General features: G+C 39.9%; 1 protein-coding gene across 2 annotated transcripts; it reads left to right on the top strand.

Annotated features, from left to right (window-relative positions):
* The first annotated feature begins 2,857 nt into the window (after nucleotides 1-2,857).
* Nucleotides 2,858-27,828, top strand: LZTR1 (leucine zipper like post translational regulator 1). Of its 2 annotated transcripts, XM_081914401.1 has the most exons (20): nucleotides 2,861-3,627; nucleotides 3,762-3,824; nucleotides 6,566-6,622; nucleotides 7,206-7,285; nucleotides 7,833-7,941; nucleotides 8,756-8,839; nucleotides 9,643-9,700; nucleotides 11,117-11,256; nucleotides 12,877-13,078; nucleotides 13,267-13,377; nucleotides 14,338-14,430; nucleotides 15,198-15,293; nucleotides 15,894-16,077; nucleotides 16,353-16,522; nucleotides 17,119-17,275; nucleotides 19,268-19,394; nucleotides 21,638-21,787; nucleotides 22,651-22,756; nucleotides 23,833-23,913; nucleotides 26,670-27,828. In XM_081914401.1, exons 1-20 carry the CDS (start codon nucleotides 3,461-3,463, stop codon nucleotides 26,784-26,786), a joined length of 2,352 nt encoding a protein of 783 aa, XP_081770527.1. In that variant the 5' UTR covers nucleotides 2,861-3,460; the 3' UTR covers nucleotides 26,787-27,828. The 2 variants fall into 2 exon arrangements, with proteins under 2 accessions (XP_081770528.1, XP_081770527.1); XM_081914402.1 differs by lacking the exon at nucleotides 21,638-21,787 and having other exon boundaries at nucleotides 2,858-3,627.
* Nucleotides 27,829-27,939: the final 111 nt, after the last annotated feature.

Raw genomic sequence — 27,939 nt, 5'->3', positions numbered from 1 at the left:
TGCTTACTGCATGAAGATTAAAAAAAAAAACCTGTTTGCTATGTATCCACTTCCAGAAAATTGCGAAAATAGCAGTTAACCACATGTGTATCTTCAGGCAAATATTAGGCTAGGGCAAAGAAGCTGAAGTGAAAGCAATGGTCTGACCTATCAGTCATCTCTCTCATAGTCGTATATGAGAGGGTGGCATAAAACAATGCAATTTCTAGCACTCCATAAATTTAGGACCACTGTGCCAAGACAAAATATATAGATAGCTGACATTCTTGTGAAGTTAGCCATCTTAAATGTCTTCCTAATAAAAACCTATGTATATATGTGTTAAGTATAGTGAGGGGTAATCCTCCTACTTATTCCTGTAACAACCATCTAGGCAGCAAGACTGGAGATAGCTGAGAAAATTTTTTTTTTTAATAGTTTATAAACCATTTCTAAATTGAAGCTGAATCTAGACTATTTTATGGAAATGGTGTCAAATAGTGACGCCAACTTCTTGAAGAGGGCAGTATCGAAAGCTACGACATTTGCAATTATTTAAAAGATAATCTTTGTTTTTATTGTCTTGCCAAAAATATTCTGTTGAACTGTAAAAAATAAATGCCTTAAGGCTTTTTTGTGCAAGTTAGGAAACTTGAAAAAAGACCAGTTAGCTGAGAACAATCTTGTGACACAACCAACTTTAAAGACTACGGATGGGATTCAACTACCATGCCCTGCTAGCACAAGGATTTTTGCTTGTGCAACAGGAATCTCCTCCCCAAAAATGTTCCAGAGTACATTTAGGGGGGCACACATGGGGTGGGGAGAGGAAGAAGAGGTTCCATTGTGCAAGATTTAGTGCTATGTTTGGTTCTACCCCAAGTGTCCACTTGAATGGTTTCCCTTCTGTTTTCTAAGGTATGTCTATAAAATGTGTTTTACATAGGAGAACTGTAAAAATCACAACATCCTGTGTTTGAAGTACATAAAGCTAAAATGTAAACTCAGGAGTTAATAGCTCAGGATAGCATATTAAACTATTATTTAGGATACCAGAAACAGGTTATGTCTCATACATTCATTGTCCCTTAAAAAATCATCCTGTAACCTTAAACTATCTTTGCACACTAAAGGATGGACTTTGAGTACCTCATGTTTTTATTGCTCCTTAAAATGAATGCCTGCTATACATCTATGCCAGACTCCTTGATGAAAGAAAATGCAAGCAACTTCCCCCTTTTTATATGTATTTATCTTGCTGAGGAACTCTCCGAGCTTCATATAAATTGAACAGAGGTTAGATCTGGTCAAATGCAATTTTAGAAACTGAGCTAAAGCTATCCATAAATATTGTTTGTGTCTTGATTCTATGTAGATAAAATTTAATAAACACTATAAATGTTCAGTGTCTGCTTTATTCTACACACAAAAGCCTTCCTGTGCTACTATGCATCTATTTGTTTAAATGATGGAGGAACTCCTGCCTGTATTCTGACGACTAATCCTGGATATGTTCTATATTTAGTTTTACAACAAGGCTTACCGTTTGGTTAACTTTGCACTGTTGTCTGGCCAGCATCTGTACAAGTGCATGTTGCCTTATCAATCTAGCAGGTAAAGAATCATAACAAGCAATTTAGAGTGGAATTCTATTCATGTTTACTCATAAGTCCTGCATTGAATGCGTATTACTCCCAGCTAAGTACATAGGACTGCAGCCTTAGTTCCTGATGTTCTTTAGCCCTGGCAGGGAGAAGCATAATACAATCCAGGCTACATAAGGGCTCTCAGGAAAAGATAACTGGAAGGATTTATTTATCCAATAGAGAATTTAATTGCCATAAAATTGTTAAATACAAGGATGCGGTATCTTGCCCTCCAGATGTATCTCCAATCAACCTCAACCACCATGGCCAGTGATCCGCTGCTGGAAAGCCATTAGTGCCTCAGCCCTGGTTTACCAGCTACTAGCTACCTGATATTAGAAGGTGTGGCACCGGTGCCTAAAAATTACATCTATTTGTTGCCATACACCCACAATATTTGGCTAGCACTGCATTTCTAGCTATCATGCCTGGTTTGCAAGCTTTTTCCAGGGCATCTGCCTGCCCTTTTAAAAACCAGTCTGTGACGAACTATTCTAATGCAGGGAAAATGCTTGCCAATCTTGATCTTTCCAAGACTCAAAATTCCAATCCTGAGTGTGCTGCATCATCAAGATTTTGCCTAGTGTTAGCTAATGCTCTTGATAACAGTTCCACAAATAATACAACTTGATTAGGTGCATGATTAGGTACAACTTGATTAGGTACAACTCTGATTCTGTGCATTCTAACGAAACGGGGCTGCAGGAGGCACACAGCCTCCAACGGCTCTTAATCTTATCTCCTCTCTATTCACAAGAACTTGATACCTGTTTCGTGTGATTCTTTTGCCTTATTGGACATAGGGAAGCTTGATAAACACCGGAGTCTTAGTGAGAAATAAATAAACAAACAAACAAACCGTCCAGTAGCACCTGGAAAGTATAAGTTTTCGTGTGCATGCAAAAGTGTGCATGCACACCAAAGCTTATACTCAGAACAAACTTAGTTGGTCTCTAAGGTGCTACTGGACAATTTCTTAATTTATTTCGACTGCGTCAGACCAGCACCTGAATCTTAGTGAGAAAATTCAAGTTAAGACTTTTTTCTGGATTTGCTTCTTAAGGGTTTTAGCACCAGTGTGGAAAGCAGGCTGTCTTTCTCGGAGCTTACAGAGCAGAGCAGTTTTCTCTTTGCTAAAGATGGTTAAATGCTTCTTAAGAACGTTCGAAGAGCCCGAATTAAAATAAAGGCGCATGTAGCACAAGGGCCAGCCAGCTGCGCTCTTCTCTCCCAGCTTACGATTCCTAAACTGCCTCCGATACTAGTAGGCATGGAAAGCCCTATTCTCCATGAATTTGGCTAACTCTCTTTTAAATGTTTGTGGCTGAATGCCACAGTTAAACCAAGAGCTACGTTTCTTGCATTAACTCTCCACCACAGTGCTCTTATTTATCTTTATGACCATTTCTGAAGCAAACATCCAGGTCTTGTCTGGCGCGCTGGCAAGAAAGTGCTGCACGTCTGGCGCGGTAGGACCTTCAATGTGGCGCTTCCTAAGATTTTTATTAAAGCTCTGGGTCTTCTTCGTTGCCTCTGTTCTATGGGGCATCTCTGAAACCGACAGAGGCAAAAAAATGCCATTTCCAGGCGACGTTTCTGCGCGGCTGCTTCATTCCGCCTTCTAGTTTACGGCCCGGCCCTCCGAATGCCGGCCTCAGAACGCGCTTGGCATGCTGGGGATTGTAGTCTCACGTGGGCACGACGACGACTAAAAGCGCTCCTGGGTAGCGTCAGTTCCTCTGAGGCGAGACGGGAATGCCGGGAAGTGTAGTTTCTGCTCCGCCCTGGCCTCTACCGGCCGTCGTTGGCCCTCCTCCTCCTCTCTTGCCCGGGCCATGGCGGATGCGGCCGGCTCGGGCGGGCGCTCCAAAGTGGCGCCCAGCGTGGATTTCGACCACAGCTGCTCGGACAGCGTCGAATACCTGACTCTGAACTTCGGGCCCTTCGAGGCCGTGCACCGGTGGCGCCGCCTCCCGCCCTGCGACGAGTTCGTCGGGGCTCGGTGAGGAGGCTGCTGGGCGGCGGTGTGAGGGGGGGGGGGGCGTTGTCGCTGAGGGGAAGCCCTGAGGGGGCGGCGGCGGCTGACGAGTTATTGGAGGGATAAATAAGGCCGTTTTCTCTTCTTCGTCCTCTCAGCCGCAGCAAACACACCGTGGTCGCCTATCGAGACGCCATCTACGTCTTCGGCGGGGATAATGGGTGAGTCCTCCTGCCGGGAATCGCGGATACCCCGTTGCAGGCGGCAGTTCATAATCCCCAGGTCGCCTTCGCTGATGCCGCCGTCGCTTTCTCTCTCCCTTCCCTCTGTGCCTTTTAGCAGGGCGTTGGGGGGTGGAGAGTTTTCACAAACTCCCCAGCCTTCCCTGTCACTGTCCCCCTACCAGAAAGGCTCCCCTGTGGAATTGTTGCTTGTCACACGCTTATATTCGCAGGAGCCCCGCTAGGGAGAAGAAAAAAAGTGAGTGGCAACCCTAAACCCAACTCGAAAGTGTGCGGTGATTGATGGGGAAGGGTTTTTTTGGCCGGAGAGATTTGCCTTGGAAATCAAAAGCTACGCATGCAAATAAAAATACTTTGGTTTCTGATGTTTGGTATCTAAAACAGGAAATAGGGAAAAACAAAGAGCAGCCCAGAGGAGCTGAATTTGCTGTTGCTCGCTGTTGTGCTTTGGGGGTGAGGGGAGGGGAAGATATATATTTTTACATTATTATTTCAGTTTATAATGTATATAAAACAGAGAGAACAGTTATAACAACAGGCAAAAATTAAAAGACGAAAAACAAAGCTATAAAATAGGCATGTAGTAGTTGCATGTGAATTTAAAATAACAAATAAAGATTTATTCACTTTATAAGATCATCAAGCATCCTTCTAGCTTTGCCAGGCTTGTGACAGGGGTTGCCCTAAAAATGATGGTTGCTCTGTATGTGTCATAAAATAATGCCAAATCATATTATAAGTGACTAGAGTTTGCGGGGGGGAGCGTTACTGGATTGTTGTTTTTATTTTGTTTATATATTTTGTGGTTTTATATTTTGATTTTCTTCTGTGAACCTCCCTGAGACCTCCAGGTATAGGGCAGTATATAAATTAAATAAATAAATAGTCCTTGTCAAAAGCTCAAATCATGTGTGATTTTAGAAACTGTTTTCACAAATTACAGTTAACAGAGATCAACCTCTAGTTTTGCTTTCAGCTGAATATAAAGAAGTTCTGACACAAACTCTACTAAAGAAGCAAAAACCCAAAAGCCTACTTACTATCTTTTGGTTTCTTATGTTTGGTATATAAAATCTCTGTTTTAGAGCAAATCCAGGCAATATGGGAATAATAACAATGTTATTATGGGTAGTATTAGTATAATGGGTAGCATTAACAATCAACACAAAGTTACTGGCAACATATAAAACTAACAGTAAAAACTGAGCATTGCCTTGTCTCCAACATCATTCCCCACTCTCATGGGGACAATAATATTGAACTGTATAAGCTGCTTCCTCTTAGCCCATTCCCAGCATTATGCCATCTTTATCCACAATCTAGAATATAGCTGTCCAATAGTATTCAGCAAGAACTGTTGGCAATGCTGTTGAGTGGTTTAGCCTACCAGGATTATATTCCACTGATCTTGCGCTACTGCCAATTTGCTACTGAGCCACATTCAGAGTATTAGTACTGTAATGACTTGTCAAGTCCTGTACAACTTGGGATTTAAGTATTTGGAGCATCGCCTTACATATTGACTTGCTGATGTAGTAAGATCATTGGTGGGGGACAATAGAAGTCTATTATGCAGGAAGCTGGGAAAGGGCCTGCTCTGTGGTGGCACCTCAGCTATAAAATGCTCAGGGGTTGGGGATGATGCCTGCAAATTACTAAAATCATGAATTTTCCTTCACTGTCTCGTATGATAAGATGTCATTATTGCCACTGTAATAAAGAGAAGGCAAAGACTTCAAAGATAGCTAGGAAAAATCACTCGCAAACAAAACAACCCTCTGTCCTGGTGTTGTCATATCTCTCCTGTAACTGCTGAAACTTGGTAAGATATTAGAAGTGGATATGCTGGAAGAAATTTATGTTTAAAAGCATTTTGATTATAAAATTGGATCTTGATTATGGGACTCAAAGCAAGTGGTAGAATTATTGTGGGAGAATATTGCAATCTTGACTTAGTCCATGTTGAGGGATGGCAGATCTGTATATTTTCTCAAAGCAATTTACTAATAGAGACGAATGCACATTATATATGTGTGGCAAATTAGTTAACAGTAATTAAATCCAAATTATGATAGGCATAGCCAGGACGGTTTCAGCAAATAATAAATGTGTCATATTTAGCAAATCAGTGTAATAGCTGGTAAAGTTAATTGTAATATAAACAAGTGCTATAAATAGCAACATTTGCATATATTGCTTAGCCATTGTTTGGATTAACCATGGTTCAGCAAACTTCAAGCCATCTCACAGATGAGAAAACACACTATGGCTTGTTTCACCAAATCTTGGTTTGTGTTTTGTCTGCTCTTGTCTTATGCCCCTGCAGCTTGACAAAGTCTGGGGCAGAGTAGCCAAACAAACCAATGTTCATCAAGATAGTTGTATTCAGACATAATGATAGGCCATAGTTTAATAAAGCCAAGATTTGTAACCCACCAACAAAGGATGGTTCAATATTTTGGCTTGTTGCCAGAAAACAAATCCTGGTAAGCCCATACGCTGGTTCAAATATCCAAACAAACTATACTTTGGTTAAACAAACCAAGGCTTTGTGTTGTGAGTGAACCAGGTCAGTGTGAAATACTGTGTTTGCTCTCATTTGTTTTGGGTACAAAGCATCTCTTTTGTACTTTCTGCTGCTTAGAATGGTTGGGGACTAAAAACTAAATAACATGTTATATCTGAGGATAACTGTATATATTATTTCCCTTATTCTGAAGGAAAACCATGTTGAATGACCTATTGAGATTTGACGTGAAGGACTGTTCTTGGTGCAGGTACAGCTATATTTCTAGTGAATATATCATATATTATTTTGGCATCCATTTTAAAGCCTAACCAATTAGACTTTATAAATGGATGACAAAATTAGATATTACTGGCATGCTGCATTTTTTTAATGGCTAATGTATACTTGATAACTATCTACTATGGGTTTGTAATTAAATTACGTTGAAGTGTTATAGATGGGAAAAGAACGGCAATTTTGAAACTTGTAATAAGGCCTCAACCCTTTGTGTATAAAATTAGGATACAATTCTAAACTTGGAAGTTTGCTAAAAATCTATATTTACAATAATGTTTTCTTATAGTAAAACAAAATATATCTAGTGGCTGCTGTTTTCTGCAGTTTGAAGACTCTAAAATGTTCTAAGAAAATTCTCAAAATACCACAAATTACATGCGTCTGTAACAGTGTGAAATGAATAAATTATTTAATCAGATTAGAGTCAATTGAGCAATAGAAAATGCACCTAAAATGCACACCAAACTATGAATATTTAAATATACTTACAAATAAAATATTGTCACATTAATGAGTACTCTTGCATTTGTACTGCTTTGTGTTACATTGCGCAGGGCTTTTACTACAGGGACCCCTCCAGCACCCAGATATCACCATTCAGCAGTAGTCTATGGAAGCAGTATGTTTGTATTTGGTAAGTTATTAATAAGCTACATCATTATCTGTGAGCAAGTCTGAATAAATATACGTTTGAGGTCTTGCTGGATTTGTGAAAGTGCTGTCCAGCAAATACTAGTGCAAGAATTGACAAGTGGAATCATAAAAGTGTTTGTGTCATCATATAGTAGATAATGGCCAATTTGCCAGTTTTGTAGAGAGGGCACACAACTTAATTCAAATGGGTACCATGAATATGGATATCCAAACGAACAGCTTAATTCTTTATGTACAGTATTCAGGATACTAAAATATATGAATAATGCTGTATTGAGCAATGGAAATTATAGATGACCATGAAAGCATACAGATGCAGTAGATCAGAAGTGTGTGTGTGTGTGTGTGTGTGTGTTTTTAAAAGCATCATAGTTGAATTTTGGGCTATGCTCTCTACTGATAGCTATATAGCAGTCTGCACCCCAGTTGGTTTGCCTTGTTCAGCTCCATAATTTTATTAAATAATATTTTCAATCTGAAATTGTGCCTAATATCCCTTTTACTGCAATAACATTATCATCATCTAGGTGGCTATACTGGAGACATTTATTCCAATTCCAATTTGAAGAATAAAAATGATCTTTTTGAATACAAGCTTGCAACTGGTCAGTGGACTGAGTGGAAGATTGAAGGAAGGTAAAAGTCTGTGCATCAGTGTAAACCTTTTAAAAGGAGAGTCACTATAGTGAATATGATTGTAAAGCCTGCAAAGATACTTGCAATATATTGTCCTTTTTTAAAAAAAAGCATCAGTGCTAGTCAGCCAATAAACAACAGCAATTTTTGCACTGTTTAAATTCAGTAAACTCCACTCATTGAGTTTTTAGGACCCCACTCCCAGTGCTATGCACCACAGCCTAACCCATTCAGCAGGGTCCCAGCCCTCAAGCAGTAGCATAGTGGGAGGGGGCCCAGGGGGCAATGCCCCCATGCCCACCCATCAGCTGACAGGTGCCTGGGTGAGCGCAGAGAGTGCTCTTCACCCTCTGTGCCCCTGCTCTGGTCTGGCAGCGGTGAGGGCTGGGTTAGCACGCTCCATCCCTGCTGGGTGGGGCGGGGGAGTTAAGCAAACACTCCTGCACCCGGTGCCGACAGACAGCACTTTGGCGCTGCCCTTGAGAGCCTTATGTGGGGACTGCCATGTTGTGAGTAGGGGGACACGAAAGTTACCTTTTCCCTTCTGGCATTTATCTAGATACAGTTCTTAAAGTTTAGATACTACTAACCACTTCTTTAGGCATCAAGGCAAATATTGCTGGATGGCAAGATATTCATTCAAAGTTTACTCAGAGTGGACTAATTGAAAATAATGGATCTAACTCAGAGGTGTTCATTTATTTCAGTGGGTATGTTCAGAGGAAAACTTAGTTGAATACCATGTATTGCCTTTATTATAAATGTGTGTTCACGTTGTCATGTAAAATGAGTGATAGGTCTGTTCTTATTTCAGATTACCTGTTGCCCGGTCAGCTCATGGTGCAACAGTCTATAGTGACAAATTGTGGATCTTTGCAGGATATGATGGGAATGCGCGGTAGGTAGCATTTTTCTGGTCTCTTCTGGTTCACACACAATAATCCAGCTTCAGTGTTGCTAAATATGAAACAGGGTTTTTTGTCTTTCTGAGTTGTAACAAAAACTTCTCTCTCAGGACATCTGTGCTAGGTCCTACTGTTTTCTTAATTAGTATTTTAAGTTGGACCATGATGACATCTAGAAACTAGTTAATAAGACCTGATCTGGCATGTGTGCAGCTCATTGAGCAACTGAAACTGATGTGAAGGAAGATCAAATAACATATTTAAAGTAGTTTTGAAATATGTTCACTGTTGGGAATTGATAATTCCCATCCTTTAGAGCCTCTTGTGCAGACAAGAACAAACTAGAAGTAATATACTTTGTGCCAAATGCCTTGCTAAGCACTTTTATTTATTTAAACATTAGAAACCACATTTTCATAACATACAGAAAGGCAGTGTAATTCATAAAATGAGGCGAGAGTATGAGTTCCACAGGACAGGGCTTGCCACACTGAAGGCTCAGTCCCTAATAAAAGGCTTGCTGACGTCAGGAGTGTGGGGAGCAGCACAAAGGAAGTGGCTAATTCCCATAGTGTCTCCTGTTCATATTCCCCTCTCCCCACAGCTGCTTTTTGTAGGGGGGAAGGTGAAAAAGGTTTGTTAGATGCATGTATCTGTAATGTCTAGATTGGTCTTTATTCAGTCTCCAAATTGGAAGGAATCTTATTGTATATGTGAAAGGAGTAAAATATACTCCAGTCTGGTTGTGATCAGCTTTTAAAGAGTATTTTAAAATTGATCTTTCCTCTTGATGCAGACTCAATGACATGTGGACCATTAGTTTACAAGACAGGGATTTAACTTGTTGGGAAGAGGTAAGAGGAATGGATATTTTAAAAAGTAACTATTCATTTTAATGCTTGATATGGTTTGTGTCACTTATCTGATCTAGAAAAGCTTAGTCTTGTCAAAATTAAATTCCTCGGTAACAGTGAAGGTTAACCATTTCTCCAGAACACCCTGATGGCTTTGATATACATTTATAATGGAGCATTTGCCACACATTCTTTATTGAATCCAAGGGCCCACGAATTGTGATTTGGGTTATCACAGAGCCTTCTCATAGAATTTTAAAGTTGGAAGGACCCCAAGGGTCATCTAGTCCAACTCCCTGCAATGCAGAAATCTCAGCTAAAGCATCTATGAGAGATGGCCATCCATTCTCTTCTTCCAAGTTCTTTGCACTTGCCAGAGAATTGGGGAAGAGGGAGCTTGTTTTATCAAGAGCTTAGCAGCACAGCATGAGTAGCCTTTCTCTTCCCCCGCCTCCTTCATGTGGAGAGGAAGGTGTCTTTTAGTGCTGAGCAAGGGTTCTTGCTAGAGAACTATGGATACAGAAGGCTGTTTGGATCATTCCCAGGTTGGAGAAAATATGGAATAGCATGCTTTTTAATTTTAATAAAAGGGGAGATGCGTTCAGCTGGACCCAAATAGCTTGAGCCACCAATAGATATTGTTTACACACTTTCAACATTTCTTCATAATAACAAGGGCTATGAACTTACTAAAGCTGAATGTTTTCAAAGCTTAAACTTTTTCAGCATTCTGAAATCTACTCCTTCATATTTGCATGACCTAAACTCTTACATTTTCATACAACCGAACACCTGTGCTGCTGTCCTTCTCAGTTGATGTCTTTACTACTTAATTCAGTAGTTTAAGTTAAAAAATGACTGAATTTTATATGTTTTGGTGTAGTAGTAAACAATGAATAGTTGAATTTGTCAAGAATATTCTTGATCCATATGCTTCATTGTTACAATATAATTTATCACCAACATTCAGTGCAAAAACTGTTATTGGCAATATCTTCTTATTGAAGTCTCCAAAGTTTCAAACTTAGTTCATCATGTGACACTGATAGTAGAGAACCAATGTTCATAACCAGGTGTGTGCAGTTACTTCAATTCCACCTATGTATTTCCTGGTAGATTGTACCTTAAGTAAACAAGGCTGCAGTCCTATGCCTGCTTACATGAGAGTAAACCTCATTGACCTCAGTGGCTCATATATCTTAGTGGATATGTATAGGATTGTATTGCAAGATGTTAGTAAGTTTTGTGTTTTTAATACATTTGGGGCATGTTAACAATTGCATGGTTTGCTAAGAACATAGTTGTTGTATATGTTTTGTATATGTATATGTTTTGAGTGAGCAGTCCAAACTTGAAATTGACCTTTGGCTTAATTTCAAGATGAAATATGGTCTATTTTGTGTTGCTGCTTTTCAGATTAAGCAAACGGGTGAGATTCCTCCTTCATGTTGCAATTTTCCTGTAGCTGTTTGCAAAGAGAAGATGTTTGTCTTCTCTGGTCAGAGCGGAGCAAAGATCACCAATAATCTTTTTCAGTTTGAATTCAAGGAAAAAATGTGAGTATCAAAATACCCAACCCAAACAAAATTTTGGCTAAATTAAAAACAATACAGGAACAACCATTTTGTGCATGTTCAAAGCACATGTGATGGTGCATGTGTGTGCCATTTTGGGACCCAGATGAGGTGTAAAAAGGCAGGGCTGACTTATGTGTGCTCTGCCATCGCACGTGACGACGAGAAAGGAAACCCCCACACAAATTGGGGGTTGCCTGTGCTGTGAAATAGAAGCAGTTGAAGTATTTAATGTGATTTTTATAATGTGCCCACAAAAATATGGGGGGGTTTCAATTCAATAGGAAAAAGTATGAAAATACTAATAAAAATGTAAAGGGGGCTATAGCTGCAGCTGATTGTCATTTGGACTGGGTGGAGCAGTTTTAAGCCTCTTCTTCCTACCCCAGCACTGTGTCTGCTTTTATATTTTTTCTGCTCCCATCAAAGTTAGTGGGACCATGAGAGTATAAACACTTGTTTGGTTACTGAATTAGGCTCCCAGTTTGGGAGTAGCCATCCCTGCTTTTGTGTAATAATATTGTGAGATGACATCTTGCATTGTTGATGCATTTGACACACCAGCTTGGGGCCAGAAAGCCAAAGCAGTGTAGCTCTCCTTGCCCATGAAGGGCAAGGCTTGTCATTACAGACTGCTCTTCTGCTCACTTGATGTATATTGGGGCACTTATAATATATGCACCTACTAAAGTCACTTACTCAGACAATAGCTTGTACTTCTTTCCCATATGTTGCAAATGTTTACATTTATTGCTTACAAGCAAAATTCATTGTACCAATGCATTTAAAATAAGTTTAAAAGAAATAGCACAATCGTATGTCTGTTCAGAGATAATCCCACTGTATTCAGAATTGTCATTAGGATTGCAGTCTGAGTGAGTATTGCATCTTAGACAAGACAACAGATCCAAAACACATAATATACACATAAAGAAAAGAGCTGTAGCATTGATATCATACTACAGCTTGTGGTATGGTATGAGAATGAAAGATAACATAGTTGTGTGACACTGTGGGTTAAACCACAGAGCCTAGGACTTGCTGATCAGAAGGTCGGCGCTTCGAATCCCTGTGACGGGGTGAGCTCCTGTTGCTTGGTCCCAGCTCCTGCCAACCTAGCAGTTCGAAAGCACATCTAAGTGCAAGTAGATAAATAGGTACCGCTCTGGCGGGAAGGTAAACAGTGTTTCCGTGCACTGCTCTGGTTCGCCAGAAGCGGCTTAGTCATGCTGGCCACATGACCCGGAAGCTGTACGCTGGCTCCCTCGGCCAATAAAGCGAGATGAGCGCCGCAACCCAGAGTCGGTCACGACTGGACGTAATGGTCAGGGGTCCCTTTACTCTTTACCTTTATGTCTGTTCAGAAATATTCCCACTGTATTCAGGATTATCATTAGGATTGCAGTCTGAGTGAGTATTGCATCTTAGACAAGACAACAGATCCAAAACACATAACATACACATAAAGAAAAGAGCTGTAGAATTGATATCATACTACAACTTGTGGTATGCTATGAGAATGAAAGATAACATAGTTGTGTATATGGATTCATGTGTGCCTTTAGGGACTGAGCCACTAAAACCTTTTGTTTTCTACTTCAGTTGGACAAGAATTCCGACTGAGCATTTACTACGGGGCTCTCCTCCTCCCCCACAGCGGAGATATGGTCACACAATGGTTGCCTTTGATCGCCATCTCTATGTGTTTGGTGGCGCTGCGGATAACACATTGCCTAATGAACTTCACTGCTATGATGTAGATTCTCAGACATGGGAAGTTATCCAGCCAAGCCCAGATAGCGAGGTAAAAAAAGTATTAAGATTTAAATCTGGTGTGGGGAACCTTTAGCCCTCCAGATGTTGCTGAATAACCCCCCAGAAAGTTGCGATAAGGGAAATGTGGCCTTTGGGTTGAAAAATCTCTGTTTTATATTTTTGACAGATAAAATGTCTGCTCATGTTGTGTGTCTTCCCCCCAACCTCCCCTTCTAGCTACCAACTGGAAGACTTTTTCATGCTGCAGCAGTCATCTGTGATGCAATGTACATCTTTGGTGGAACAGTGGATAACAACATTAGGAGTGGAGAAATGTACAGATTTCAGGTAACACGTTAAAACCACTGGTGTTCATTTCATTTAAGATTATGATAATTATTATTTTTCCCAATGACCAAGTTTAACAGCAAAGAACAATTTATTTTAAAAGTTGTTATATTTGGCTTCATTCTAAAGTATAACGTGAAACTTTAATCAATGTAAGTTCAACCATTTCATCAACATTTCAAACAATGTTCTTTAAATAACTCATCTTGAAGCATGGCCCTGTGACCAGGAAGAGAGTGCCACATCTATGTCAACATTCATATCCATAACAATAGCATTAGGCAGCTCTCCAAAATAGTTGCCAGTATGAGTTTGCACCCATATAAATAGAAAACAAAGATGCTTAAATGTAACAGGAGCTTCATATTAATTTTTGCTGCACCTGGCTGATATATGCGAACTTCCCTGCCAGAGCATATATCCTTCTACCTGAGCACGGGGCATCTCATCACAGAATCACAAGTATGTCATGGAAATGTGTTATCCTCTGCCTACTTAGCGAAAACCTGATTTGCAAATATAAGAAGTGATGTGGGTGGCTGCTTGAACACTGCTATTCTGAGATGGCTCAGTGCAATAAGCTGTTCATGTGAAATACTTTTGTTCTAGCTATTCATATATTCCTGATTTTTTTTTTTTGGTATATTTGTGTTGATGTATGTTGAAATTCACTAATACTACACACATTTCAGATAGCTTTCCATGCAGAGTTGCCCCCACTTGGTTATATTTCAAGTGGCCACCTACACTGCTGTTGGCACCTGTGAATTAGGCCTGGATGCTTCTTTCGCACTGCTCCTGTTCAAATGTTGTAAGTCATTCTACAGCTGGCTGATATATGCTACAACAATACATTGGTTCCAATGGCAACTTTAATAATTACACTCTTGTAATATGGCAACACAACGACAGAACTTTTCCATTTCAGACTTTTAACAGAACTTCAACTCTCATTTTCAGTTTTCTTGTTATCCCAAATGCACTTTACATGATGACTATGGAAGACTGTGGGAAAACAGGCAATTCAGTGACCTGGAATTTGTTCTTGGAGAGGTGAGTGTGTTCTAATGGAAATGTTGAGCACAAGTTGTTTCCTTCCTGGCTAAAGAGATACACTTGTGATACAATACTACATCAGATGTTGCAAATTGGCTTTTTATGTGCTTTTTCACTGAAGAGTTTTCTCTATGTATAGGTTATAGGGGTAGGTATGATAGTGCCATGTTCCACTGTTATTTAGGAAATAGGGAAATGGAGTAGTACATTGAGTGAGGTCCAGTCAGAATAGACCCATTAAACTTACGTTCATTGATTTCTGTGGATATACTTGTAGTATGCTTAACTGGATATTGCCCATTATCTCTGCTTGTCACTTTTTGTACCCCTGGTTTCAGGATTTTAAAATTGCCAGCAAGACTATGTTAACGTTTGCGTGATATCAAACATGGATGGTGTAATATTGATGTTGGAAAATATTGAAATAATGTACGGTTTATACTAACTATTGCACATCTGTAGCAATCTCATTTTGTACAGGTACCTCCCTATTTCGCACAGTTGGCATGTGCGTGACCGCTGATGCAAGCACCATTTTTGGCACTGCAAAGGGGCAGGCTTATGTGCTTCCCAGTGCCTTGGAACATAACTCCCATGTAAATGGGGAATTGCATGTATTTAAAATGAAAATAAGGGTGGTTTTTCTGCTGTGTTGCATCTCATCAGCTGTTACTGCAGCAAGTTAAAAGATTTAAAATTCAGCTATCTGTCAAATCCTATAACTGTCAAAGAGTGCAATTCTTTTTCTCTCAACTGTTTGACAGAAGGAAGAAAGAGTGCGAGGACATACAGCCATTGTCACAGCCCGCTGTAAGTGGCTCAGGAAGAAAATTACACAGGCAAGAGAGAGATTGAAGCAGGTATGATTTGCTGAGAAGGTTTCCTTGTGGGACGCTTAGCTATTATAGCCGTCATTGTCATGGCATGCATTCTGAAAAACATTTTGAAGAATTGAGTCTGTGGTTAATCTCATGACTTCCAGATTTACAGTTTCATTGACATGACACAGCAATATCTATCAAAAAGGGTGACACATTATTTCTAAGTACCTACATAATAAGTTTGTCTTGATAAATTGAAAGACAGAGGTTATGATTGGATTCCGTTAACCTGGATGAGCACCTATGTCAGAATTGTTTGTTTTGCTTAAGAAATAGAATGTTCTAGGTCAGGGATAGCTAGCATGATAACCTGAATGCTATTGGACTATAACTGTCATTATCCCTGCACGTTGGCCATCCTGGCTGGGGTTGATAGGAGTTCTAGCCTAACAACATCTGGAGAGCACAACATTGGTGACCCCATTCTAGATTTTTAGTACTGAAGTTATGTTAAAAACAAAAGTTGGTTTGCCTGATATTATCTGTACATGGTTAAATGCATGAATGGTTTTGGGGTGCTGTTATGCTGTAAGATTGCCCAGATGGTTCAGTCTTTCCTTGTTCCCATTGTGCTGTTAGAAATCTAAGCAAGATGTTGATGAAGAAGGAGAAGGGACACCCCAGATGGAGACAGCAGGCAACAATGTCAAGCTGTGCCGCCTGCAGCCGCTGCTGGAGGTGACCATCCGGGAAGCTGAAGCCCAGCCTTTTGAGGTGCTCATGCAGTTCCTGTACACCGACAAAATCAAATACCCACGCAGAGGTAGGGTAGCAGAATGGCTTCCTAGGAGAAGTGTACATTTTCTGTCTCAGCCTCTTTCCGAGTTTCTTCACATAATAACTATGTAGTTTCAATCCATAAGCACATTGTTATTTATCTGTGCTTCAAGGGCATTTTCATGCTATGCTAGTAGAGCCCAATTAAGTTGTTCTTAATATTGGAACAGGGAACCTTTCCCTGCCTGCTGTCACACTTTTCTCTTTGTCTTCAGTACATTAAATTAAATTATTTTTTATATATATATTTGTGTTGTACAGGGCACGTGCAAGATGTATTGCTAATCATGGATGTGTACAAATTGGCCCTTAACTTCAAACTCTCACGACTAGAACAGCTGTGTGTCCAGTATATTGAGGCCTCAGTCGATCTGCAGAATGTGCTTGTTGTGTGCGAAAATGCGAACAAGCTTCAGTTAGATCAGCTAAAGGTAGGTTTGTGCAAGACTATGAATAAGATTTCATTTAAAAACCCTAGTCCAAATAGAACCAACCTAATTGGTTAAAGAGGGACGCAGGTGGCGCTGTGGGTTAAAGCCTCAGTGCCTAGGACTTGCCGATCGAAAGGTCGGCGGTTCGAATCCCTGTGGCGGTGTGCGCTCCCGCTGCTCGGTCCCAGCGCCTGCCAACCTAGCAGTTCGAAAGCACCTCCGGGTGCAAGTAGATAAATAGGGACCGCTTACCAGCGGGAAGGTAAACGGCGTTTCCGTGTGCAGCTCTGGCTCGCCAGATGCAGCTTTGTCACGCTGGCCACGTGACCCGGAAGTGTCTCCGGACAGCGCTGGCCCCTGGCCTCTTGAGTGAGATGGGCGCACAACCCCAGAGTCTGTCAAGACTGGCCCGTACGGGCAGGGGTACCTTTACCTTTACTTTAATTGGTTAAATCCCATTCTAGAACATTCTGTGGGAGAATAGACTTGCTGGTAGATTCTTCAAAGATAACTTGCAGGAGAAATATGACAGACTTGTGTTTTTCTTAAAGTGGTGGTGGTTCTTCAGATGACAAGCAACTATTTGTTTCCTTTAGGAACACTGCCTGAATTTTGTAGTAAAAGAATCACACTTTAATCAAGTAATAATGATGAAAGAATTTGAACACCTTTCCTCAGCTTTGATCGTGGAGATAGTACGAAGAAAACAGCAACCTCCACTTCGAACACATTCCGATCAGCCTCTCGATATTGGTAACGCACCTTCCTTCCTGAATGAAAGATAGTTTGTGGCTCTTGATGAATGTAAATAATGACCCAGATCCTGAACATGACTGACTCCAGTTGTTGCTGTCATTTAATTCTGCTTGCACAACTACTTTAACTCTTTCAAGAGTTGATAGAGGGATGTAGAACAAAATTCAGTAAAAAAGTTATTTTGAAATAAAATGTATCTTAAGAGGATAGTGTAATAACAACAACAATAATAATAATAATAATAAATTTTATTTATATCCCACCCTCCCCAGCCGAAGCCAGGCTCAGGGCGGCTAACAACAATAATAGTGTAGTGGCACTTCGTAGTTTTTAGCGGGGAGAGAATGGAAATCTGATTGTTGGCTAGCTCTTATTGATGGGCTGACAAGAGGTTACCATCCACTAAAGGGTCATGAAGACCAGAGACCTTGTTGCTGGTCTTAGTAGCTGGGTTGAGTGATGGTGTAACTTTTACCCAGATTGAGAACTGGAGTACCTATCAGTATCTGGTTCTGCATACATAGTTAGTTCCATTGCATTTTATTGCATAATGTTGGTAGAGGGCCATCCTTAAAATAAAACTCAGTGGCTTGCTGAAGAGAATCATTTGACCAAACTATAGAATAGGAAAGAGTGAAACTCTTGGATACCATTTTTCTGTTTGTAAATTATATTTTTAAGCCATGCAAGTCCCCCTCATTACTGATGGTGATCAATTTGGTTGATTTGAGGTGATTTTCTCTCAACACCCCTAGCAGTTGTGCTAAGGGGGATCACAGTGTACTCTCCTATTTAATATCTACATGAAGCTGTTGTGAGTGGTCATTAGGGGATCTGGAGTGAGGTGTCATGTGTATGCTAATGGTTCCAGCTCTTTTTCTCTCTAACATCTGATTTGGGGGAGGCTGGGCAAACCTTGGACTGGCACCTGGATTTGGCAGTGAGCTGGACAAACTAAGTCAGAATTCTGACAAGACAGAAACACTGTTGGTAGGGTGGTTTCTGATACCGGATCTGTGGATGTGCCTGCATCCATCTCTTTCACTAGAGACCCAGGTGACCTTGATGCCTTGTGCTTTCAGCTGGTAATACATTTACAACCATTTCTAGAATGGGGTAGTCTGACACCCACGTGTGGAAAATCCAGTTTGGATTGCTGTAGTGCACTCTACATGGAGCTGCCCTTTAGGTTGACCCAGATGCTGCAACTTGTGCAAAATGTGTTGGCTTCCTGCCATCATATTACACCACTTCTGAAAGAATTTTGCTGGTGGCCAGTTAGTTTCCAGGCTAAGTTCAGGATGCTGGTACAAAGCCCTAAACAGCTTGGGACCAGGATACATAAAAGACTCCTTACATACCCAATCAGTCGCTGTGCTCTGCAGGTGAGGGCATCCTGCAAATACAATCTTATCAGGAGGTCTGTTCTGCACAGCATTGAAATCCGACCTTTAGTCTGGTGGCACCTACCCTTTGGAACTCCCCCCCCCCCCGCCTTTATATCAAAGAGACACTGTTTGTTGTTGGGGTTTTTTTTTCCCCCCTGTTGAAAACTTTCCTCTTTCAAAAAACCTTCTAAGTGGAGATTTTTATCCCAGACAGTGTCTGTATTGGCTTTGAAACTGTTTTATATATATAATTACTGTTTGTATACGTGCAGTTGTTTTTATATGTGGTTTTTATTGTATTGTGAAGCCACTTTGAGATTCTTCATAGGTAGTGAAGTGAAATAAGTACTAATAATTTTGGACTAAATTTTCCTTTAATAATGTGATATTTTGCTTACTTCCTCCCTCAAAGGAAAGCAGTATACAACTGTGACTCATTTATTATTACTTTATTTTATTTTATTTTATTTATTTTATATACTGCCCTATACCCAGAGGTCTCAGGGCAGTTCACAGAAAAGATCAAAGATTCATATTCATTTGAACTGTACATTGATCCATTATTGTGTGTTACATTTATTCTCTGTATGTTCATGTTCAGGAACCTCATTGATTCAGGATATGAAGGCCTATCTGGAAGGTGCTGGACTAGAATTCTGTGATATAACTCTACTCTTAGATGGTCACCCAAGGCCAGCTCATAAAGCTATTCTTGCAGCCCGCTCCAGGTATGTTCACTTAGATGTTTTATTATGTTTTTGTATATGCTAGAAGCTGCCCAGAGTGGCTGGGGCAACCCAGTCACATGGGCAAGGTGCAAATAATAACATTATTATTAATTATTATTGCTAGATCAGTCATTCAGTGGTACAGAGTTATACTTTCAGCTGTTGGGGCTTTACTTTCTCCTTTCATTTCTCTTAGGTTTCTGTTTCCTTTCTGTTCTCCTTGTTCTTTTTATGGCAAGTTCCTGAATGGAGGGAGTTCCTGAGTGGAGTTCCGCTGCTGTTGGAATGGGGATCTCCCTTGATGTGTTATGGATATTGAATACACAGTGCAAAACAGATTTGATATCCAGGAACATCTGAGATCCATGTTAAAATAATTGTGCCCTCTGCCCCGGTTTGGATGTTGGCTTATATGCAGAGATTGGGGGGGGGGGGAAGTATACTGAAATCTGCTCCTGTTCTCACAATCAGGAGTAATGTCAAACAGTCTCTAAGAAAGATAGTATCTTACCATAGTCTTTAAGATGCCACAGGACTGTTGCTTTTGCTGCAACATACTAACCAGGCTACCTGTCTGGAAAGCATAGGTAACTTTGATTGTAAATTTGACTGGATACCTGTGCCACTACCACACTTAAACTACCAACTTTTGATGGAATGTTTTGCTAAGAGAGGTTGCAGAAAATATTGGGGAATGAGAAATACAAAAGTAACTTTTTTCTCTGGGATATCCAACTTAGTGTGTTGCAAGGGAAACAACACTGTCTTGTCGCACCTTAGAAGATTAGCATATTTATTACAGTGGAATCTCGGGTTATGTACCATCCTCCTTATGAATGGTCCGGGTAACGAGCTCCGCTAACCCGGAAGTAGGTGCTCCCGGTAGCGAAGTTTGCCCCAGGATGTGAGCGGAAGTCGCGTGGCAGTGGGAAGCCCCATTAGCGAAAGCGCAGCTCAGGTTAAGAATGGTTTTGGGTTAAGAACGGACCTCCGGAACAAATTAAGTTCGTAACTGGAGGTACCACTGTATAGCAAAAGCTTTTTTGGACCCGAGTCCACTTCATCGGGTGTTTGATGTAAATTGGTCAGCTTGTGCACACATGTGGGGAAGAGTGAAGTTAGAGGGGAACCAAATGCAAAAAGAATATTAAGAGTTATGTAAAAGCAAAACAGGACGCAGGTGGCGCTGTGGGTTAAAGCCTCAGCGCCTAGGACTTGCCGATTGAAAGGTCGGCGGTTCGAATCCCTGCGGCGGGGTGCGCTCCCGCTGCTCGGTCCCAGCGCCTGCCAACCTAGCAGTTCGAAAGCACCTCCGGGTGCAAGTAGATAAATAGGGACCGCTTACCAGCGGGAAGGTAAACGGTGTTTCCGTGTGCGGCTCTGGCTCGCCAGAGCAGCGATGTCACACTGGCCACGTGACCCGGAAGTGTCTTCGGACAGCGCTGGCCCCTGGCCTCTTAAGTGAGATGGGCGCACAACCCCAGAGTCTGTCAAGACTGGCCCGTACGGGCAGGGGTACCTTTACCTTTACCTTTAAAAGCAAAACAGATAAAGTGGCAATTGACAAGACAGCGTTGGTTATAACACAAACATCCTGGCACTGGTACGATAACACATTGTGATAAAAATCCATAAGGTTGTATCTAAAGCAACACTAAATAACTTACTGCATGAGTCGAACAACAGATTTGTAGGTGGCACAGGGGGAGGATGAGGGCATTGTTCAAGCCACATTGTCAAGTGGAAGTCATTCTGCTTATGCAGTGATTTAGTTTGAAACCCACTTTCTGAAGTCAAGCTACAAGGGACAGCATTGAATTTCTTGAAGAATTGTAATACGGCATAAGCTTTCATAGAGCAGAGGCTACTTTATGGATGCATGTAGTATAATCCTAAAGCAAATTTGCTGAAGGAAAGTATAGGGAAATAGGTTATTAAGAAATAAATTTAGAAATGCTAGTTAGTTGGTATTCATTAATCATTGTTTGTTCAAGACATGATATGGGATGTGTTTCTGAAACAGCTTGTTAAAATTCTGCATTTTGATAAGCCTAGACTTAAGCAATTTAATATATAAAAGAGGCATTTAGAAATGCCTTAGGCCTCCCACCATCCACTTTTTTCTTGCTGGCTAAAAATTAGTGAAACAATCTTATGAAAAGCAGACAGTAGCAGAAAAATGCCTTAATTATTTTGGCTGACCCTGTTTCTTCTTGCATCACCACATTTGCATTTTTTTCCAGTTACTTTGAAGCTATGTTTCGCTCTTTTATGCCAGAAGATGGGCAAGTTAATATTTCAATAGGTGAGATGGTTCCAAGCAAACAAGCATTTGAGTCTATGCTAAGATATATTTATTATGGTGAAGTGAACATGCCTCCTGAAGATTCTCTGTATCCTTTATCTTACTATATAGGCTGGATCTATTTCCTTGATACTTTTATAAAAATGTACTTAACATTTTAGTGTTTCCAGTTCACACATTTTTCTCAGCTATAAATATGCAAAAACCATACTGAGGTGAACAGTAATTATTTGTCAATCAATATATTGTACATCTGGGCTAAGTCTTTGAATGAATCTTAAAGGGTGTAATAGGATTTTGGGGAAAGGGCTAGCTTTGCATAGTCAAACGGAACAGTAAATAGAGTATGTTTTTTGTGAGCATTAACTTAAAAGCTCAGATGAGTTCATTTTTCTTTTGTCTCTCAGCATATTCCAAACACAGTTAAGACTGGAGAATCACTGAATATTTGCTTTGGTTCTCCCATCTGATGTAAAAATACAGGGTAGTTTCCCCAGGGCACCTTTTTCAGACTTTTTTGTATAGTTTATGATAGTGCTTAGTGCTGTTCCTGGCCAAAATCCTTGGACAGACAAACAGATAGTTTCAGTTTAGGAAGCCAGTTAGTTGGCAGTTTACTATAAGAATTGATCCTCTTCAGGGACACCAGTTCTGTTTTTTTGTTCCACTTTTTGCTTATTCTGTCTCTCCAGAATGTTTGAGTTCACAGAAAACCTGGAAACAGCTGCTGCATATATAGCATGGTTGATGTGGCAGTGCTATGCATGGCCCAGAGCCAAAGACAACTTTCAAGGAGGCAGCCAGCAGCAATTATAACAATAACACATTAGAGAGAATGCAGCAGACAGAGGTCAAATCTCTGTTCATCCTTATTGCCATTCCATTTAGGTTTATGGTACCTCTGTTCCTTGCAACTTGAAACATGAATTCTCTTTAACTGGCTTTTTTAAGCTACCTCTTTGCTGCCCCTTATTATTATGGATTCTACAATAACCGACTCCAGGCATATTGTAAGCAGAACCTAGAAATGAATGTTACTGTGGAAAACGTGCTCCAGGTACTTATTACCACCTAATCAGGAACTAACTGTAATTACAATTACAATTAATAACTGTAATTACAATTAGCTCCTAACGTATTTTTTTCTATGGAAACTTGTCAAATAAAAGACCCATAAATTTTTGTCTTGAAGGTTTGTAAGATGAATTCACATTCCCAGATGAACATTACGGCCACTGCCTAAAGAGGGTTAAATGCACTCCTTCCCGTAGAAAATGGTGCATAGGTTAGGATTGCATCCTATTGGCCCCATGGTGTAAAGACACCCTACAAAGTGGCTAAATCCTTAATATATTTCTACAACAGACTTGAGCTGACGCAGTATCATAGGAATTGCCCCAATTACTATTTTATTTTCTAAATGAAAACTTTTTAAATAAAGTTTTGTGGTTGTTGTTTTTTTTAAATGTTTGTTTGTTAAGTTTTATGGAAGTGCCCCAATTACTTTATGACTGCCATAAGATTAAAAATGGAGGGTGCATAATCAGTATCTAGTTCTATGCTGTTTTCTGCCTCAACTACAAGAAAACACGAAAATCCTGGGAGCGATCCTATACACAAGAAGCTGGAATAAAGCATGCCTGGCGTAAATTAAGCCAGTGCAAATACACTAGAATTCAAACTCATTTCAGGAGTCAGGCTACAGCTGGCTGAGGCAGCCTAAGCCTAGCAGAGGGAAAACAAGTTTTTAAAATAGTGTGTTACACCACCCTTTTGATGGCCTAATTTACACTCAGTTGCCAGTTTCCTTGACTGAGCTGTATGCAACTCCCCTTTCTGAGGGCTTACATTGGCTTAAGAGTCACTGGGCTTGGCTCAGCCAGCTGGGTCCTGGTTCTGTTGGTGTCTCTGTACCTGAGCTGCAGATGGGGAAGCCAGTGTAGCCTGTCTGTACTGGGAACCTCTTAGCACAGCTGGAGATCTTTTGGATCCTAATCCTGCTCACCCCAGTGGATCTTACAATAGGATTGCACCATTAATCTATAAAGACTGCTCTTAAACAATTAAACATTTAAAGTGGTTTGGTTTGTTGTTGTTTTTAACATTGTAAAAATGTAGAAACTCTTGTTTCAGATTTTAGAGGCAGCTGACAAGACCCAGGCTCTGGATATGAAGAGACACTGCCTGCATATCATTGTTCACCAGTTCACCAAGGTTGGTTGGATGTTTTCTTGGGTTCTGGGCATCTGCTGTCCCCTTTCACTGCCATGGTTGAAAACAGCTTAAGGTAGTCCTCCATTTCATTCTTGTTCCTCCCTTTGGACTGTGTGCTATGCTTTTATAACTTGTCTTTAACACTGATAAATATATAGTCACTAACATGATTTTTACATGTTTGTGGTTGTGTTTTCCATTTCTTCAGTGCCTCTTTACCTTTTATTTGTTGTCTTCTTAAATACTGACTGTTCTATGTACCTTGTTTCCATGTGTTTCATTTGGCCATATAGCATACAATGTCCTTTCTGGTAATGAATGTAAATAGAACTCTCAGTTTTCTATCCCAGGGAAAAGATCTTCTGCAACTTTGCAAAATGCTATTTTCATGGAATTGCAATATACTTTTGTGTTGGTCAAGATTTTTTTTTAAATCTCTGAAAATATTCTGAGAATCTAAGGAGACTTTAGATATGTGTTTCACAAGCAGGAGTTCTGCCACCCACCCCCAGACACACAGCATGACAATCTGCTCTTGAAATGCGATATGTCATAGAAAGGTCACCTGCTCAAAGGAACAAATCCTCAAAATTCCATATTGCTACCTCTAGCCCATTTCAAGAGCCCAATAAGGATGAAGAAATGCATAGCATTTAACAGCAGTGAAGCTGATTTGAAGTACCTTTGCAGTGTTTAATCCAAACAAGCCTTTCCTTTCTCATGGTTTTTTTTTTGGGGGGGGGAGAATCTACAGGGCTGTAGTAGAAGCTGTTGTGCATTGGGCTGATGGGCTAGTGTCTGTGATGTCAGTAATAAACTCCCTGTCCAACAGCAGACCAATTATATATATATTTAAAAGCCTGTCTTCTAACTTTAAATTAAAAATTATTGGATAAACATTGTTGGTCCACACCTGTCATCTCAGTTGCAAAGCCAGCAAGAACCCAAGCTTCCACTGTGGCTCAGACTATCCTTGTATTATTATTATTATTATTATTATTATTATTATTATTATTATTATTATTATTATTATTTAAAGACATCTAGCTCTTTGTAGGTTGGCCATTTTCTTTTAATTATTTACATTTTTAGAGTGTTTTGAAATATTTATAAAACCTCTTTCTGTTGACTTCTGAAAAATATCATAAAATGAGTTCCAGAAACACCCTCTGCTTAGTTGCAGAGAGATGAAAATTAGAAGAGACGAAGGGAGATGCTTTTTTTGGGGGGGGGAGGTTCCATCTTCACTAAACCCGCTTGCGTAACAAGTAAAAAGTGTTTCGTTATATTGGAATTCTGTTTCCTAAACTGATCAGTTTTATTAAGCTAAAGAAAGATTGGTTTTTTTAAGAATAAAGCTTTACGCCTCATTACAAAATCTTGTTCAGAGTTTAGTAAGTGTTAAATCGTGTGCCCCCTCCCCCCTGGAGTTTTATGTTCTGTTATTTCTTTGTGTTGGAGACCTAACTGTCCATGACAATGCAGTACCTTTTTTCCTCCTTGATAAATGGCAGATTTCCACCAATGTTAACAGCACTACTCTCTTTTATCCCTTGATAATGCTACTGTCCCCTTTTTGGGGACCTTTAAAGTCAAATACATATGCTGAGGGTATAATAGATTCCTGAAATAGAAATTTTATATATGAATAAGCCAATGTATTGTAATCTTAGTGAAAAGCCTTTTCCACCCTTGATGCAGAAATTGGTGGATGAAACTAGCAATATTTAATGGTCAAGAGGGTATTATGAGTTTCTTGTGATTTCAGTGGCAGGGGTTTTTTTGGGTAAAGTTTTCTATTATAATGTATAGAAAACACAGTATAATTATAACAACAGAAGAAAATTAAAAGTTGAAAAACAAAGCTATAAAATAAGCAAGTAGAATGAGTAGTTGCATGTGAGTTTAAATAACAAAGTCCAAGTAAAGACACTTGAGATTTCAGTTTGAGAAGCAGAATGTGTTATTACTTTACACATACCCACACTCTTTTATTATGAATATTAGGTATTGACACATAATAAAAATGCAACATGTTTTTGATGCTGTTTGTTTGCTTGCTTGCTTGCTTGCTTGCTTGCTTGCTTGCTTGCTTGCTTGCTTACTTTAGAAGTGAGATTGTACTGTCTACTAGGAAAAGTATGGCTGTTACTCAGAATTTAAAAGGAGTCAATTAAATGCAAGTCTGTTGCAAGTGCTGTGCTCTTTTGAAACTCTGGTTGCAAATGACACCAGTGTGAGGACTTTTTAAAGTAGGGAAAAGAATACAAAGTTTCAAAATACAAGGGTGCACACTTGCTTTTTTTAAAAAAAAACACAACCCTACAGAATCCTTTATGTTGGTTCCAATATTTAATTTTGAGATGTTTGGAAACCTAATCCCTGAATATGTAAATATTATGGTACATAATGCTTAGTGCTCTTGTGTGTATGTTTTTGAACAAATTAAGTGCTGTATTATATTAAAATGCTATAAACTAATAATAAAAATGTACCTGTACAAACAGGATACAATGAGGCTGAAAGAAGGCATTGCAAAACTTGCCCATATGCCCTTGACGTTCATCAGTTCCAGCACAGCTGTGTGAGCTTGGGCTGATTAGAGTTGTAGTCCAAAACATTTGTAGGGCATCAGATGGGCATGGGCTGTGGTGCCTACAAAATAAACAAATATCATTTTTATTATTCTATGTGTTTCAAACATTGTTGTGTTACAGTGAAAACTAATTCCCTCCCCCTCTTTTTTCCTCTTGAAGGTTTCGAAATTGCCAAACCTTCGGTCCCTCGGTCAGCCTCTCTTACTTGACATCATAGAATCATTAGCAAATCACATATCAGACAAGCAATGTGCTGAACTTGGCTCGGATATCTAAGATTTCCCGTATTCTTCATATTGCACTTTTTCTTCAAGAGATGGCACTTTTCCTACCTGTACCACCAGTCTCTGTCTAACCTTTGTTACCATTCCACGTTGATCTGGTGAAGAACGTCCTCAAAGCATGAAAACCTTTGAATGTGTGAAAGGTAAATTTGAACCTGAACCTGACCACAGGGATGCAAAGAGAAGATGATGCGACAGTTCTCAGGCATGTTGGCACTACTAAGAAACAAGCCTGATACAAATATTTACTTAACTTTATTACTGATAATGCCTCTTTGATTCTTTGTCCTTGAGAGCATCACATTTGAACCACCACAAAAAGGTTTTATCCAAACACAGAAGTTGCTTCCTTTTCCCATCAGTACACTTCTGATGCCTGGCACATTTAATCAGGTGGACTGAGATATAGAAGCTGAAGGAAAAATGATTCAGTGCCTGATGGCTTCAGGTAATTATGAATGCAGTAGAGCAGCCAAAACTGTGTTCTGCTTCTCCGCCAGTGTAACAAGTCACTACATGGAGCATCTGTTGACAAGGTGCATCCAGCATATATTTGTTAAGTCGTAGATGTTTTTCCTTTCCCAGCATCTAAGCAGATGTCACCAAAGACTCTTTTCAAAACAATGTTCTACCTTTCATTGTGTCTGTTTGTAGTTTAAAGGTTGAATATACTTTCTGAAAAGCAGAGCAGCAAAAAAATGTAAATGTATATTGGAATGTGGTGTACTCTCGAAAGCCTTTGACGCAATCTTTTAATTAGGGAACATTAATGCCTGATATTTTGCACACTTAAGTTCTCAGTATACCTTAAAACATTCACATAGAAATTGATCAAATAAAAGTTGTCTCCTTGTCTGTCTGCATTTTTTTTATTAAATGTGTTTTCATTAGCAACCTCAACATCCCCCCCCCCCCCGCCGCAAAGGGAGTATAGCTGAATTGCTGGCTTGCTTTCTTTTTGGTTGCTTCTCTACTCTCACTGTACTGCTTTTGGAAACAAAAATGTATTTGAATAAAGCAGACCTTTCAATTAACTAATAGAGCATGTTTTGCAGTTGAATCAAAATGTCAGTTACAAGTTTCAGTAACAGAGGCATGCACAGGTATGCCATATTGGAGAACTCAGAAGGTGATCTCAGGGTCTG

This window comes from Podarcis melisellensis (assembly GCF_964234715.1).
Source record: "Podarcis melisellensis genome assembly, chromosome: 6".
Taxonomy (NCBI): Eukaryota; Metazoa; Chordata; class Lepidosauria; order Squamata; family Lacertidae; genus Podarcis; species Podarcis melisellensis.
Note: the sequence above shows the minus strand (reverse complement) of the source record. Positions and strands in the feature narration are given on the sequence as shown.

Excerpts from the sequence above, each read along its gene's own strand:
- LZTR1 (XM_081914401.1), top strand. The coding sequence starts at position 3,461 with ATGGCGGATGCGGCCGGCTCGGGCGGGCGCTCCAAAGTGGCGCCCAGC. Across the intron at positions 13,378-14,337 it reads GAGAAATGTACAGATTTCAG|TTTTCTTGTTATCCCAAATG; the intron begins GTAACACGTTAA and ends TCTCATTTTCAG. Across the intron at positions 14,431-15,197 it reads TGGAATTTGTTCTTGGAGAG|AAGGAAGAAAGAGTGCGAGG; the intron begins GTGAGTGTGTTC and ends ACTGTTTGACAG.